The sequence below is a fragment of the Cannabis sativa genome, chromosome X (genome assembly GCF_029168945.1).
Source record: "Cannabis sativa cultivar Pink pepper isolate KNU-18-1 chromosome X, ASM2916894v1, whole genome shotgun sequence".
Taxonomy (NCBI): Eukaryota; Viridiplantae; Streptophyta; class Magnoliopsida; order Rosales; family Cannabaceae; genus Cannabis; species Cannabis sativa.
In genome coordinates, this window is record NC_083610.1 from 65,751,822 (window position 1) to 65,766,546 (window position 14,725).

Sequence of the window (14,725 nt, forward strand, 5' to 3'; positions counted from 1 at the left end):
CAGAGGAAAAGGATTAAGCATGAAGCTTCTAACAAAGCTGCTTCTTCAAGTAAAATGATAAGACATAATCTTCTATGTTCGAATTGTAATGAAAAGGGACATCAAGAAGAACGATGTCCCCGGCTTCTAAACAATTCAAAAGAAGGTAATGCTTTTGTCTTTGAATCATGTGTTTTAGAGAATGACAAATCCCTCTGGATTGTTGATTCATGATCTACTAACCATGTTTGTTCTTCACTGCAGCTGCTTGAAACTTGGGAAGATCTGCACCCAGAAGAGTTAAAGCTTAAAGTTGGAAATGGACAGTTAGTATCGGTCAAAGCAAGAGGGAAAGTCCGACTCAAGTTTCAAAATAAATTTTTACTTTTAGAAAATGTTTTATTTATTCCAAACTTTAGTAGAAACTTGATTAGTTTCATGTTTACAAACACATCTATATAATTTGAATTTTCGAGTACTTTTTGTTCAATTTCTCATAATGGATTTCAATTATGTGTTGCTTACATGGAACAAGGGCTTTATGTTTTGAGACCGGATATACAATTCGCACTAAACAATGAACTTTTCAATGTTGCTAAACCTAGAAACCTTAAAAGAAAAGAGATTGATAATGATGAGCAAACTTATCTATGGCACTTACGTTTAGGTTACATTGACTATGATAGACTCAATAGGCTAACCAAAGACGGTCCATTGAAAAATGTCGTCTTAGGTGGATTACCTGTATGCAAGTCATGCCTAGAAGGTAAGATGACCAAATGTTCTTTCTCTGCAAAGGGAGAGCGTGCCAAACAACCCCTAGGGTTAGTGCATTCAGATGTTTGCGGACCCCTGAATGTAAAAGCCCGAGGTGGTTATGAGTATTTCGTCACTTTCATTGACGATTTCTCTAGATATAGTTTTATTTACCTAATGCAAAAGAAATCTAAAACGTTTGAAAAGTTTCAGGAATTTCATGCTTTGGCTCAAAACAAATTAGGTGAAACATTAAAGATCTTGTGAACTGATAGGGGTGGAGAATATATGGATATGCAGTTCAAAGATCATTTAATTGAACTTGGAATTGAATCCCAATATACTGCCCCAAGCACTCCACAGCAAAATGGAGTAGCAGAAAGAAGAAATCGCACTCTTTTGGAAATGGTTAGGTCTATGCTGAGTTATTCAACTCTATCAACATCCTTCTGGGGATGCTATTCAGATGGCAAACGACATTCTAAATGTTGTTCCATCTAAAGCAGTTCCTAAGACACCCGTCGAACTATGGAATGGTCGTACACCTTCTTTACGCCATTATAGAATTTGGGGGGTGCCCTGCTCGTGTCTTAAGAAAGAAAGAAGGCAAACTGGAATCGCGAACAGAAGTTTGCCTATTTGTCGGAAATTCTAAAGCGACTAGGGGTGGACTATTTTATAGTTACAAGGATAATAAAGACTTTGTTTCTACAAATGATACTTTTCTTGAAGAAAACTATATCAAAGAAATCAAACCGAAAAGCAAAGTTGTATTAGAGGAAATGCTTTACGATATTACTCCTTCTAATGTTCCGTCCTCTCCTACCCAAGAAAAGGATAATCCCACTCCCTCAGTTGAAGCAACTGAGAAAACTACCGCTAAAGTTCCTGTTCAGAAGATCACCGCACCTCGTCGTAGTGGGAGGGTTTCTACTAAACCATCTCGTTATGGCTTGGATGGTGAAATCAATATGGTCGTTGGTGACGGTATTGATGACGACCCATTAACCTATAAACAGGCAATGGCAAGTCCAGAACGGAAACGGTGGTCAGCCGACATGGATTCGGAAATGGATTCCATGAAAAAGAACAAAGTCTGGGAATATGTAGATGCACCCGATGACTATCGTCCAATCAGATGTAAGTGGGTCTACAAGAAGAAAAGAGGCGCTGGAGGCGAAGTCGAAACTTTTAAAGCTAGAATGGTCGCCAAGGGTTATACCCAAAGAGAAGGTGTGGACTATGAGGAAAATTTTAGTCCTATCGCCATGCTCAAATCCATCCGAATTCTTCTCTCCATTGCTGCTGCTTTCGATTATGAAATCTGGCAAATGGATGTCAAGACAGCTTTCCTTAACGGAATTCTTGAAGAAACCATCTATATGGAGCAACCAGAAGGTTATGTTCTTCCAGGACAGGAAAAGAAAGTTTGCAAACTCAATAGATCCATTTATGGACTTAAGCAAGCTTCTCGCTCCTAGAACAAAAGGTTTGATAAAATCATCAAGACCTACGGCTTCCTTCAGAATGAAGATGAACCTTGCGTTTACCAACTCAAGGAAGACCAAGTGGTAGTATTCCTGGTCCTTTATGTTGACGACATTTTGATCATTGGCAACAATGTCAAGAAAATGACTGACATCAAGGAATGGCTAGACACTCAATTCGAAATAAAAGATTTGGGTGAAGTTGCCTATGTTCTCGGTATTCAGATTATCAGAGACTGAAAGAACAGATCACTTGCTCTCTCTCAAACTGCTTACATTGATAAAGTTCTAGAGAGATTCTTCATGACCAATGCCAAAGAGGCGCATATGCCTTCTAGATTTGGTATCAATCTGTCTAAGGAACAGTGTCCCACTGATCCTCAAGAGATAGAGAACATGAGTAGAGTTCCTTATGCTTCTGCAGTTGGAAGTCTAATGTATGCAATGTTATGCACTAGACCTGACATCTGTTATGCAGTGGGAATCGTGAGCAGGTATCAGACAAATCTAGGGCAGGAACATTGGAAAGCTGTTAAGCATATCTTAAAATACTTGAAGAGTACAAGGCAATTCATGTTAGTCTACAAGGGTGGTGCTTTAAATCCCGTAGGCTATACTGATTCAGATTTCCAGGCATGTCTTGATGACAGGAAATCTACATATGGGATGGTGTTTACTCTTGGGGGTGGAGCAGTGGTTTGGAGAAGTGCTAAACAAACCGCAATTTTAGACTCTACCATGGAGGCAGAATACATAGCTGCAGCAGAGGCTGCCAAAGAACTTGTCTGGCTTAGAAAGTTCTTCACTGGACTCGGTGTCATTCCTGGAATGGAAAAACCTCTCGTTTTGCTTTGTGATAACACTGGAGCCATAGGCAATAGTAAGGAGCCTCGAAGCCACAAGAGAAGCAAGCATATAGGAATGAAATATCATATCATCAGAGAATATGTGGCAAGAGGGGATGTACTGGTAGAGAAAGTGGACATAGAGGACAATCTTGCTGACCCATTCACCAAAGTCTTGGCAGGAACTGCATTCCAAAAGCACCGTCAAAATTTAGGATTAATTGATATGTACTGATTAGTTTTATATTAGTGCAAGTGGGATTTTGTTGGGTTTTATGCCCTAAATAAAACTCCATTTCAATGTAATCTCTATTCTTTTAAATATCAATAAAGAAACAGAAGTATTTATCACTCATTTCTGTGTCATTTGGTTCATGTTATCATTTACTTGTCTAATTGATTTACAAATTCATCCAAACCCTTTTTCACATTTATATTCTTGTTTATTGTGTCGTCAGCACAGTGGAAAGTAATCAAGATTATGTGATTGAATGTATATTCCTAGATTTATCAAAACACAGGGTTTAACTGATATGAGAATCTACAACATATTTTACTTGCATCGTGGATAAGTGCTATGTTCTTTCCAGAGCATTGGTTAAAGTAAAGCTTGGGTTGGATGCATGGAGTATGCATCGGAAGGGACCGATATTGAATTTTGTTCCAGATATATTAAACTTACCGTAGTATCTGTTCAATTCAATATCACCTAGTTGATCCTAGATCAAATGATCTTAATCCTGATATGTTTAGGTTCAATCTCAAAAGTATTACACATGTTCCTTAATTTGTTAGTTAAGCCCACTTTCGGGTCAGGGTAATACGTACTTTTTAGGAACATGGTAGTGCAATTGAGTGGGAGCTCTAAACATAAAGATGGAGTCTATAGCTTCTATTTGGCAAATAGAAAGTGAAATGATGATTTCCTTCGAGCTTAGCTAAATAGAGATAAATGGTTGAGTACTCATTTCACTTAGCTGAAATATCATTTATACGGAGCTAAGTGTTTTAAGGATAAAATACATTGAAAGGTGTTACTGTATTTTGGATCCTATTCAATGTAAATCATCTATAAAGGGTCATTGATCAAATTAGGATTATAACAATGGATAATTAATAGCGTATCTATATGGTGGAATATATAGAGCGTTCTATATGACTGAGAGTGCAATTCTAAGTTCCAAGAGTGGATGCAACAAAGAATTAATAAGCTAGTGAATTTACTTGGTAAATTCTTGATCAGCTTATTGGAAGCTCGGATATATAGGCCCATGGTCCCCATACTAGTTGAGACAATACTGCTTGTAAGACTCATTTAATTGATTATGATTAATCAATTATAATTCTAAAATTAGACTATGTCTAGTTTATGAATTTTCACTATGCAAGGGCAAAATTGTGAAGAAAAAGTTTCTAGGGCACATTTGTTAATTAAGAGACTTTGATTAGTCTAATTAATAAATATATTAAATGACATTATTATTTAATTATTTTTTTAAGTTATTAAATAATTAGAATTGACATTTAAATGGTTAAATTGGAAAATTGGCGTTTTTGAGAAAATGAGATGCATAAATGATAAAATAGCAAAATTGTAAAAGTGGGGCCCATTATCCAAATTCATGGCCGGCCACTCTTATAGGGTTTTATCATTTATTTTTTCATTATTTTTAATGCCAAATAACTCTACCCCTACCCTAGTGGTTTGCTATAAATAGGTAGTGATGGCTTCAGAAAAATAACACATCTTTCTTCAGAAAACTGAGTACCTTCTCTCCTTAAACCTAGCCGCCACTTTAAGCCTTCTTCTTCACCATTAAAATTCGAAACCCTTGAGTGATAGAGTAGTGCCCACACACATTAAGTGGTACCTCAATTATAGTGTGGAAGATCGTGAAGAATCCAAATTCAACAAGAAGGACATTCGGGCTCAGATCTTGATAATACTCTACGACAGAAAGGATACAAGGGTTAGAGATCTGAGTGGAAGGAGACATTATATTCTGCCGCAACCATTGTAAGGTTTCTCATACTTTATATGTGTTTATTTATAATCGTTTTAGAAGTTCATATTTAGGTTGTTAAATAACATACTTGTTGAGAGTGTTGAGAAGAGAATTAACATCTTGATAACCAAGCTCAACATCGGAACATTGACTGGTTGCTCGAGCCGTGACTAGGGCTGCACTATTCTCACCACCTGTACCTGGTGAAAGAGGAGGTGATAAGTGAGAGAGATGCTCATCGAGTAAGGCCTTGAGCTCCTCCATCTGTGATGCAGCTCGTTGTTCCATTTAGAGATCGAAATCTCTGGTCATATTCTGAAACAATTGTGCAATCTCCTCATTTTTCATCTTGCAAGGAAGAAGAAGAAGGCAATGAAAGCACCAGTATTAGATTGGGTCCTTTTCGAGACAAGACAAATCTCCTTAAGCAATCTCTTGCCATTTCATTCAGCATATAAAAAAAAAAGTTTCGATTACAATTCACCTTTTATAGGTGCTAAGAAAAGATAGAGAAATAACAGTAATTAATCAACTTAACAGATTTATAATTTTTTTAATTAATATCTAACACTAAATACTATGAACTTATATGGTATTTTTAAATTATGATTTATTAATTAGTGATTATAAAAATTTAAAATATAAAAATATCTGTTTATAATTTAATAAAATTGTTGCTAATTCTCTTCCAGTCATTAAACCTTTTTATTTATTTTTTTTTTATTTTTTTTAATTATTTTTTAAGTTAATAATTATTTTCAAAAAAAAAAAAAAACTAAATATCATCGACCAAAAAGTATATATATGTATATATTTTTTGAAAAATCGTATGCTTAAAAGAAAATCTTCTAACTATAAGGTTGTTTCCAAATAATAATTTATAGTTATTTTTTTTATGAATCAAATCAATTATAATTTATAGTTATTGATTATTAAAGAAAATGTTACATGATTAATAATTATTTAATTTTTTTTTATAAAAAAACCTACAAAAATATCTACCAACCTAACAATATTAATAAGTTTATTCACTTTCATTCTGCAGCTTAGAAAATAAAATCAAAACTAAGATGAAGGAGAACAAGTTTGCTCCTATTGTCCTTTCACTTATTGTTTTTTATTAAGATTGTAAAAATTTTATCTACCTTATCTTATTATTAATATATATGTATACATTCGTGATCAAAAATTATATATATATATATACATTTCTATTGTTTTCTCCTTTGAAATATTTCTAAAGGAAAATCACAATATATAAATATATGAGTACTCCATGATATATAAAGCATAAATGCAGCCTTATGGTAAAAAAATTTGACACATTGATTATTAAGGTTGTCTTTTTTAGTTGTTATGAATTTTTTTACTATATTTAAATTTACTTTTAGAATAAAAATAATTAAAAAAAAGTAGTTACTCATATTATTAAAAAAAATATTATAAAAAATTAAAAATTGATATTTCACAACAAAATATAACTGGACGAGAAACGTAATTTGTTTTCTAGTTATTATATATAATAAAAAAAAAATACAGAGAAAACCTAACGAGAGAATTGTCTAATTAGTTTATTCTAACGGATGAACCATATTTAAAATAAATAAATATTAGTAAAGTAATAGGAAACTAAACAGTATAATAAAAAAAAATATACAATGATAATTTTTTTTTTTTTTTTAAATCCTATACAATGATAATTTATTAGGGTAATTTAGACATCTATTTATAAATTATAATATTTTATAACAGAAAAACAGTTTATTTTTACTGTTTATTTCTTTTCTTTTTTATTAAATTTACTGTTTAGTTAAGTATGTAATGGAGTAGTGTTTTGGTGTTTATACCACGCATCAAATTGGAAGCGAAGACCAAGTGTCCAAGTCCAACTTCTTCCACTTGTACTGAGCTGAGACCCATAGCGTATTATAGGGCCGGGTGTGGTGGTGGTGGTGGTCGGGGTTGCCATGGCCTCTGCGGAGCAGCCTTTGAAGAAGCGGAAGCTCTACGAAACACAATCCGACCAAAATTCTGACCCTTCAACAACCCTAGCTCACACTCTAAAAGACGTCGTTCCACCGCTGTCCCAGGACGAAATTCTGAAAAGGCGGAGGAACAAGGAGGAGATTCGAAATGTCTACGAGTGCTACAAAAGGATTAGGTTTTGTCTTTCGCAGAAGGAATCTCATAGTATCAGGCCTGACATTGAACAAGCGTATCTCTCTCTCATATCTGCTTCTAGAGGTCAGTTTTGCAATTACCCTATGCTATTTGCCCTAATTTATCTTAGTTTTGAACTTATCCCTTGACCCATAAATCTACTCTCTCTCTCCCTCTATATATATATATATATATATACATATATATATTCTGAAACTATTAGTTTAAATTTCAGTCATTTATCTTCTTAAGTTACATTGTTATATGATAAACCCCGATGGGGGCTAACGCTTTGAGGTTTATGATTTCAGTTGGTTGTTTGTGTACATGTACTTAGCTTAGCAACAATGCGAAATTCTATTGCAAGAGAACTTTAGACTCTGAAACCTTCAAATAGGAGAAACGAAGAACAAGGAGTCTTTGCTATACTGTTGTGGTCTAGACTGTAAAGTAAGGCAATTAAAAAATAATGCGTTTGGATACAGGACAACCCAATATTTGATCATAAGCGTGTTTTCCCCTAGAGTGGATTAGGTTGTTAGTTAGAGTGTTTCATAAAGCTTATAGTTACCATCTTCACTTGCAAATTGTGTTTTTTCACTACTGTTTCAAACTTTTTGCTCTAACTGTGCCAATGATTTGCTAGGAATGATATCTTCCTTTAGAATTTGATAAGGAATCTCATACATGCTAGCTGTACGTGTAGGCTATGAAATATTTTTTCTTAAATCTGGTGGCCTGTCTGCTCACTTTTCAGGTTGTCCAAGTGTGCAACGTATTGTAGCTGATCTTATTCCACGATATGCATCATACTGTCCAACTGCTCTTGAAGCTGCTGCTAAAGTTATTGTCAATATGTATAGTTGGAGCTTGGCAGGGATAAGTAGAGGAGATGACATTGATGGTGTTGCATTTCAGATTGCTAGATCGTGTATTCTTGGACTCTCTGATATTTGTTGCATAGCTTGTTCAGAAGCACCGACATCGTCTGTCATCCAGGGCGTTTTCTCTTCTGTTTTGCAAAATGTGCTGATCTTCTTCATATCATCCTTTGAGGGAAAGGATATATTTCAGATTTTTGGGAAAGAAATAATAGAAGTAAAATATTCTACTGAGAATTTTAATGAGCTTAAGCACGAAAATTCAGATGAGAATGAATCTTCATTGGTAGCACTATTTAAGTTACGCGTTCTTAGTCTATTTAGGATCTTCTTCCGTTATCCAAAAGATTTGCTTGCTGCTTGTTTTGATTTGCTTAGTTCTACTGGATCAGAGGGAGTTCAAAATGGACTCTATTTCTTGAATCAGTTGACAAGCAAGCTTGATCTTAGTGGGGTCCATCAACTGGAGAAAAACAATAATGAACTTATGCCAAGTAAAGATTCGATTGAAACAAGTTCCAGACATGATGATGTTATTTCTAAGGATCTTGTGTCAGATGGCAAAAGTGTTTCTCCAAATGCATCTCTACTTTCAAACAGCTGCTTCTTGGCACTGGTATTATTTTATGGTTGTCTTCTGTCTTTAATAATTAACCCTCGGTATTTTTTTCTTATGTTTGTCTAAATTGTAAGATATGTTCTTTACTTCTTCTATCATTCTCTTTTATTGATTTTGGGGGCGGGGCAGTAAGGGGTGAGGGTTGGGTTACAGATTTGGTCCAACTGTTCTGTTCTGTGTTTTGTTTTTTGTGGAGTACCTGGTCTTGAATTACTTAAAATTTATTTTTCTGACCATGCAGCACCTAATGTGCTTTACATTGTTAGTGTACAGTTGTATACACTACAAATTTAAACTAGTCACATATACACATTTTTGTTCGGCCTAGCCATGATGTTGATGTGCTTTATATTGTTAGTGTACAGCTCAAATGTATGCTACTGCACCGCTATTTGTCGTGGTGATTGTATCTGAAAACAGTATAGCTTTTCTGTCATTAAGTTTGTTACCTTCGCTCTCATATAGGCTCTATGAATTAAATCTCAGGTACTTGTTGAAGATTCATCCCTCCGACGATGCCTGCTCTCAAAGTATAAGAAGCTATGTAAAATGTCATCTTCCAAAACCTTTTCAGATATTAAGTATGTCATGGAAGGTATCATTGAATCATTTGTTAAAAGAGCAGTTACAGAGGACAGTCAAGCAGATAGTGATGTTGATGATTCTGATTCATCTAAATCCATCAACCTATCATACATGGTGCCTTGTATCACTAATCAGCATGAAAATTTTGGTGAACTATCAGGACTAAATAGGAATTCAAGAATTTGTGGTGGATCCTGTGATGAACATGTTACTGAAAAAGTCCAATTTTTGAATCATCGAGGTGAATTAGCTGTCCATTTGAAATCTATTAATCAAGATAGTGGTGGCATAAGACCAATGGACTTTGGGAATGGAGAACATGGAGACATCATGCAAACTCGATCTTCTATACCCAGGGACTTAATAAATCACCATATGCATTCACCTATCACAAGAACCCCACATGACTTTAGGACTAATTCATTTGATGCTAGAAACCAAGTTATAAACAATGATAGGAGTCAAACAACAAAACTGGATTTTTGGTCACCTACCTTGGGGACTTCTAGTGGAGGTGCAAGTAATTCGTTTTCATCTCCTAATCATAACATGCCAGGACTTTACACTTCCTCTGCTATTCCAGTTGTTTGGTTATCTGATGGAGATATTGCAGCCATGGATGTTTTCTCTGCTTCTAAACAGCTATGGGTGGGTCTCTTAGGATCTGATTCTTCTGAAGCTCATGTAAGATTTGAGTTGGAGAGGTTTGGCCCCATTGAACAATATTTTTCATTCCCAATGAGAGGCTTTTGTGTGGTTGAGTATCGGAACATTTTCGACTCCATAAAGGCTCGAGATTATTTGCGTAGGCATTTCCACTGGCATATAAAATTTATGGATACTGGTTTGGGTACTAGGGGTGTTATAAATGGCGTCGCTGTTGGTTCTAGTTGTCATGTTTACGTTGGAAATGTTTCTAGCCAGTGGTCGAAGGATGAGATCCTGCATGAATCAAGGAAAGTACTTTACAAAGGTCCTATGATCACTGATCTTAAGAGTGAAGGTGCATTGCTGATGGAACTTGAGACACCTGAGGAAGCTACTACTGTAATGGCGCATCTCAGGCAGCATCGAAAGGAAAGAAGTAACCAAAAGCATCCTTCAAATAGAGGACAATGTAATGTTACATCGTCTCATTTGGATTGTGCAATATCTGTGTCTGCGTCTACACATGCTGATGTCAGAAACAGCAATTCTGGAAACATGTATAACAATAATACAAATTCATCACTTGCAAAGGCTGTGCTGGAGAGCCCTGCTGATAATTGTAGGGGAAGGACATCTAATCTAACTTCCTTGATGTTGTCATTACGGTCGAAATATAATGTCAATCAAAATTCAAGCTACTCTGACAATTATACATCTGGAAGTTCTCATGCTAACATGCGAGAAGAAGACAGAGTACAATCAAGCACCCTTTGGATCAATGTTCCGAATATAACTTCTCCATTCCTTACCGATGATGAGATCATGGCTCTTTGTAATAGTGCAATTGCCAATACTGGATCTATAATAAGGCTAATGCACACAAATTTGCCTAGTGGATGTGGTTGGTATGTAGAATGCAGCAGTGTAGATGCTGCAGTCACTGTTCTGAAGAATCTGCGTGGTTGTCCTGGAATATTTTTTCAGATAGAATTCAGGTTTGTTTTAGTCATCTTTTCGTTATGTAGTAAATATGATCCCGTTTGTTTTGTGATGCAAGTTAATTTATTCATGTCAATTGCTACATAAATTTCTCTTTTTCAATTTCTTTGTTTTTTTTTTGCTCCAAGTCTATGAGAAACTGTAGAAGTCTATATAAACAATAAATGGTGATGTTATGTTTTTATTTTTGTTTGAACTATGAAATCCTGACTGCTAGTATGCTTATTTTTAATCATGAAATGGTCCTTATGATAGCTAAAGTTTGTTGCCTTACAATGTATATGCCATGTTGTTTGGGCAGCGAACAGAGAATGCACCTTCCAACTTCTTTTTCAGTAAGACCCGAGGCCCACCCTATGGAGCTTATTTCCCCCAGAGTAAAATCTGAGAATCATGGGTCAGTATCACAAGGTGGACATGCATTTATTTCTAATAGAGGTATTTCTGGCTGTAATGAGATGCCTGAAGTTGGTGCTAGAATAGGTGATGGCAGTGACATAAACATGGTATTGGATTCATCACAAGGAGGTGAGACTTTTGTCGAGGTTCATAATATTATCCCACAGCCCCCAAACCAGTTTTTGTTTTCCTTTAGAGCAGCTTTTCTTTTTTCTTATAAGTTCTTATAAAGTTATTGGATGGTAACTGTATTTTCCCCCTCTAGGTAGTCATGCTGTTTCTGGTGCCTTGGAGCAAAGGTGGATGTACCCAAAACCTGACATGGAGCTTCTTCCTGCAGCAGGGAGTGGTCCATGTGTACATGTAGCAACACAAGGACCACCCGTCCCACCTCCTCCACAAATTCATTCATCTCCATATATGCGGCCTGCTTACCATCATTCAAATACTTCTTGGGACCCACGGGGTTTGCATCATAATTTTCCCATGAATCCAACACCAGTTGTAGTACCAAATGTGAGTCATGGTAATGCAGTTACGGCTCCTTTTCGACCGGCTTCTGTGACTCCACTGGCTCAAATACAGGGAACTCTAGTGCAGCACTTTGATCAAATGTACTCATCATTGCCCCTAGGACCACCACCACCCATAACATCCTTGCCACCACCTCCACCAGAAGTCCCACCTCCTTTGCCTCCATCTCCACCACCTCCACCACCCACTTCTCCTCCACCTCCGCCTCCACCTGTTGCAGAATCATCACAGGCAGAAAGTCCTGGACATGGTCCTCAGTACCAGTGGCAGGGAACATTATGTAAGAGTGGGGTTCATTATTGCACGATTTATGCACTGAGAGTCAATTCAGAAGTTTGTAAATATTCCAATGCCTTGTCTGAACCTGCAGAGTAAGAACATTTATGTTTTATTCATTTTTTCAGTCATACACCTACCCAATTTATGTTTATCAATCTCTAGTTTTTCCTATTATTTTAATTGGAAAATACGGTGTCCTGGGTAATTTGGTGCAGGTGGCCAGTGAAATTAGATATGACTAAACGCACAGACTTTCGACATGTGAAGTCTACGTTTACTAGTAGCCCACCACATAAAGTGAGGATCTGTATTTTCAACCCCGTTCCCTTCCCTGTTATAATATGATTTTAATGTTTAATTTTTTAACATAATGCAGAGGGAAGTTTGTATCCTTGTCCCATCTTCTTCCAGTGACCATAAAGGCGTAAGTTATTCTACTCATTTTGTTCATTAGTGTTTGGTAGTAATTACTTTACCACTCTTCTTTTCTTGGATTTTAGCTAATATTGTACTTGTAGTGACGAAATCTTACCACAGTTGCTGTGTAGTCATTAAATGATTACTAATATGAAGCGTTGCAAACTGTTCAAACTTTAAAAAAGTTGTTAATTATTTTGTCTACACCTTGTTTCGACATATTAGTCTTTGTTAGACAGAGTAGCTTGAATAATGCAATGTCCTAACTCCCAATAAAGTCAAAATTCCCGACCCTCTATCAATTTTTAGCCTTTTCATTTACCTTCTTCGGATAATACTATTGTGTAGACCTTTTTATCAAGGTTGTTTGTGAGCTTTATGTATTGTTAGTAGAAAACTTGATTGAAATGTAGATGTTGAGGTTGCATCTCTAAGAGTTTAGATTTTTTTTTTTCTTTTTCTGAAACTAGGGTCCCTGTCTAATCCCACAATATTTGGAGGCCAGGAACTATTGTAATTGCTATGTAAGTACTGAGGAAAAACTCAAACCTCAGACCTTGTGAGAGCAAAAACATGCCTAACCATTTGAGCTACCCCTCTTGGGTCTATTCAGTACATAGGACTTACAACATTGTTTCTGCAGTTTCAGGATTTTGTAACGTACTTAAAGCAGAGAGAATGCTCTGGGGTGATCAAAATTCCGGGTTCAAAAACGATTTGGGCAAGACTTCTTTTCATTCTTCCGTACTCACATGAAGTGTGCTCCTTGCTCTCTGTTGCACCTGATACACCGGATTGTCTTGTTGCTTTGCTGCTGCCGAAAGAAACAAATTTTGAGTGGGTTTAACACTTTGATAAGCCTTTACAGTCGCTGGAGTGTTTAGGTCATGAAACTGCTTGGTATGCTTCAGCGAATGTCAATTTTGACTTTGTTTCATAAAAAGTTTTCACGAAGGTATAATGTGTTAGCTTATAGAATGGTTTCACTAGGCTATAATGTGATAGTTTATATAATGGTTTCACTAAGGTAATATGTGTTAGCTTATAGAATGGTTTCACTAGGCTATAATGTGATAGTTTATATAATGGTTTCACTAAGGTATAATGTATTGTTAGCAGAGTTTTCCTGTATACGAAAAATGGGTGAATGTCAATGGCAGAATACTGATATGTTTGTAGATTTATTTATAAGTACGAACTTGTGTTGTGTAATGTGTATCTCTAGCTCACTAGTCACTGTGGCTTACTAGTTCTATATTTCCTCCAGTGTCATCTCTCCCAGTTAATTAGAATTTTTACCTTCTAAAAATTTTGGTATGTGCTAAATTATGTTCCGGTTATTAATTTTTTTTTTTCGAGATTGTTAGATTTAAAGATTTCTGTTAAAGTTTAAAGATAATTTTTAACGACTTGAAAAGTTTAAAAAATATTGTTTGGTACATGTTAAAATTTAGGGAATAAAAATTTTAATTAGTTTAAATTTATCGCCCAATTTTTTATTGGCATTTGGAAAGTGAAAAACAAACAGATTTACTCGTAGACAACCACTTTTTATTTGTTAGAAATTGTTCAAATTTCACGAAATGGCAATATTCCATCCCACAAAACAAATGTAAAAGTGGATATCTTTTTTAGATCAAACTTTTATATTATTCTATACATTTTTATTTGCATTTCGAGAATATATTTTACGTGGTTTCTCTATATTTTATTTTATTTTATTTAAGTATTATATTTTAAAATGTTTTTATTAAGTGAAATAATAGAACATAATTGATAGAAAGGAAGAAAATAATTAAGAAATATATATTTAATTTGGAGAGAGAATGAAACAAAAATAATTAAAAAAAGAATATTAAGAGATGTTATATGTAGTGTTAAGCAAAAAATTTACATTTAAAATATTAATAATAAATGCAAAATACAAATTCACTTTTGTCAAATTTATAGTATAAGATTTAATTAATTTAAGTTCAATTTATCTAAGATTATAAGAATAATCTCTTAATTATAATCATTTTGTTTAGAAAAAACATTTGATTCCAATTATGATGATATCATTTACTTTATTTAGAAAAATTGGTTAGGTACTTTAATAAGTGTGGTAAGAGAAAAATATTGGACATCAGTT

At 35.0% G+C, this 14,725-nt stretch overlaps 1 protein-coding gene across 2 annotated transcripts; it reads left to right on the top strand.

Annotated features, from left to right (window-relative positions):
* The first annotated feature begins 6,896 nt into the window (after positions 1-6,896).
* On the top strand, positions 6,897-13,860 carry LOC115713521 (uncharacterized). 2 transcript variants are annotated; one of them, XM_030642004.2, is made up of 9 exons: positions 6,916-7,317; positions 7,991-8,730; positions 9,220-10,961; positions 11,267-11,493; positions 11,630-12,269; positions 12,393-12,474; positions 12,554-12,601; positions 13,065-13,118; positions 13,238-13,860. In XM_030642004.2, the coding sequence occupies exons 1-9, from the start codon at positions 7,041-7,043 to the stop codon at positions 13,439-13,441; spliced, it is 4,014 nt and encodes a 1,337-aa protein (XP_030497864.1). In that variant the 5' UTR covers positions 6,916-7,040; the 3' UTR covers positions 13,442-13,860. The 2 variants fall into 2 exon arrangements, with proteins under 2 accessions (XP_030497865.1, XP_030497864.1); XM_030642005.2 differs by lacking the exon at positions 13,065-13,118 and having other exon boundaries at positions 6,897-7,317.
* Positions 13,861-14,725: the final 865 nt, after the last annotated feature.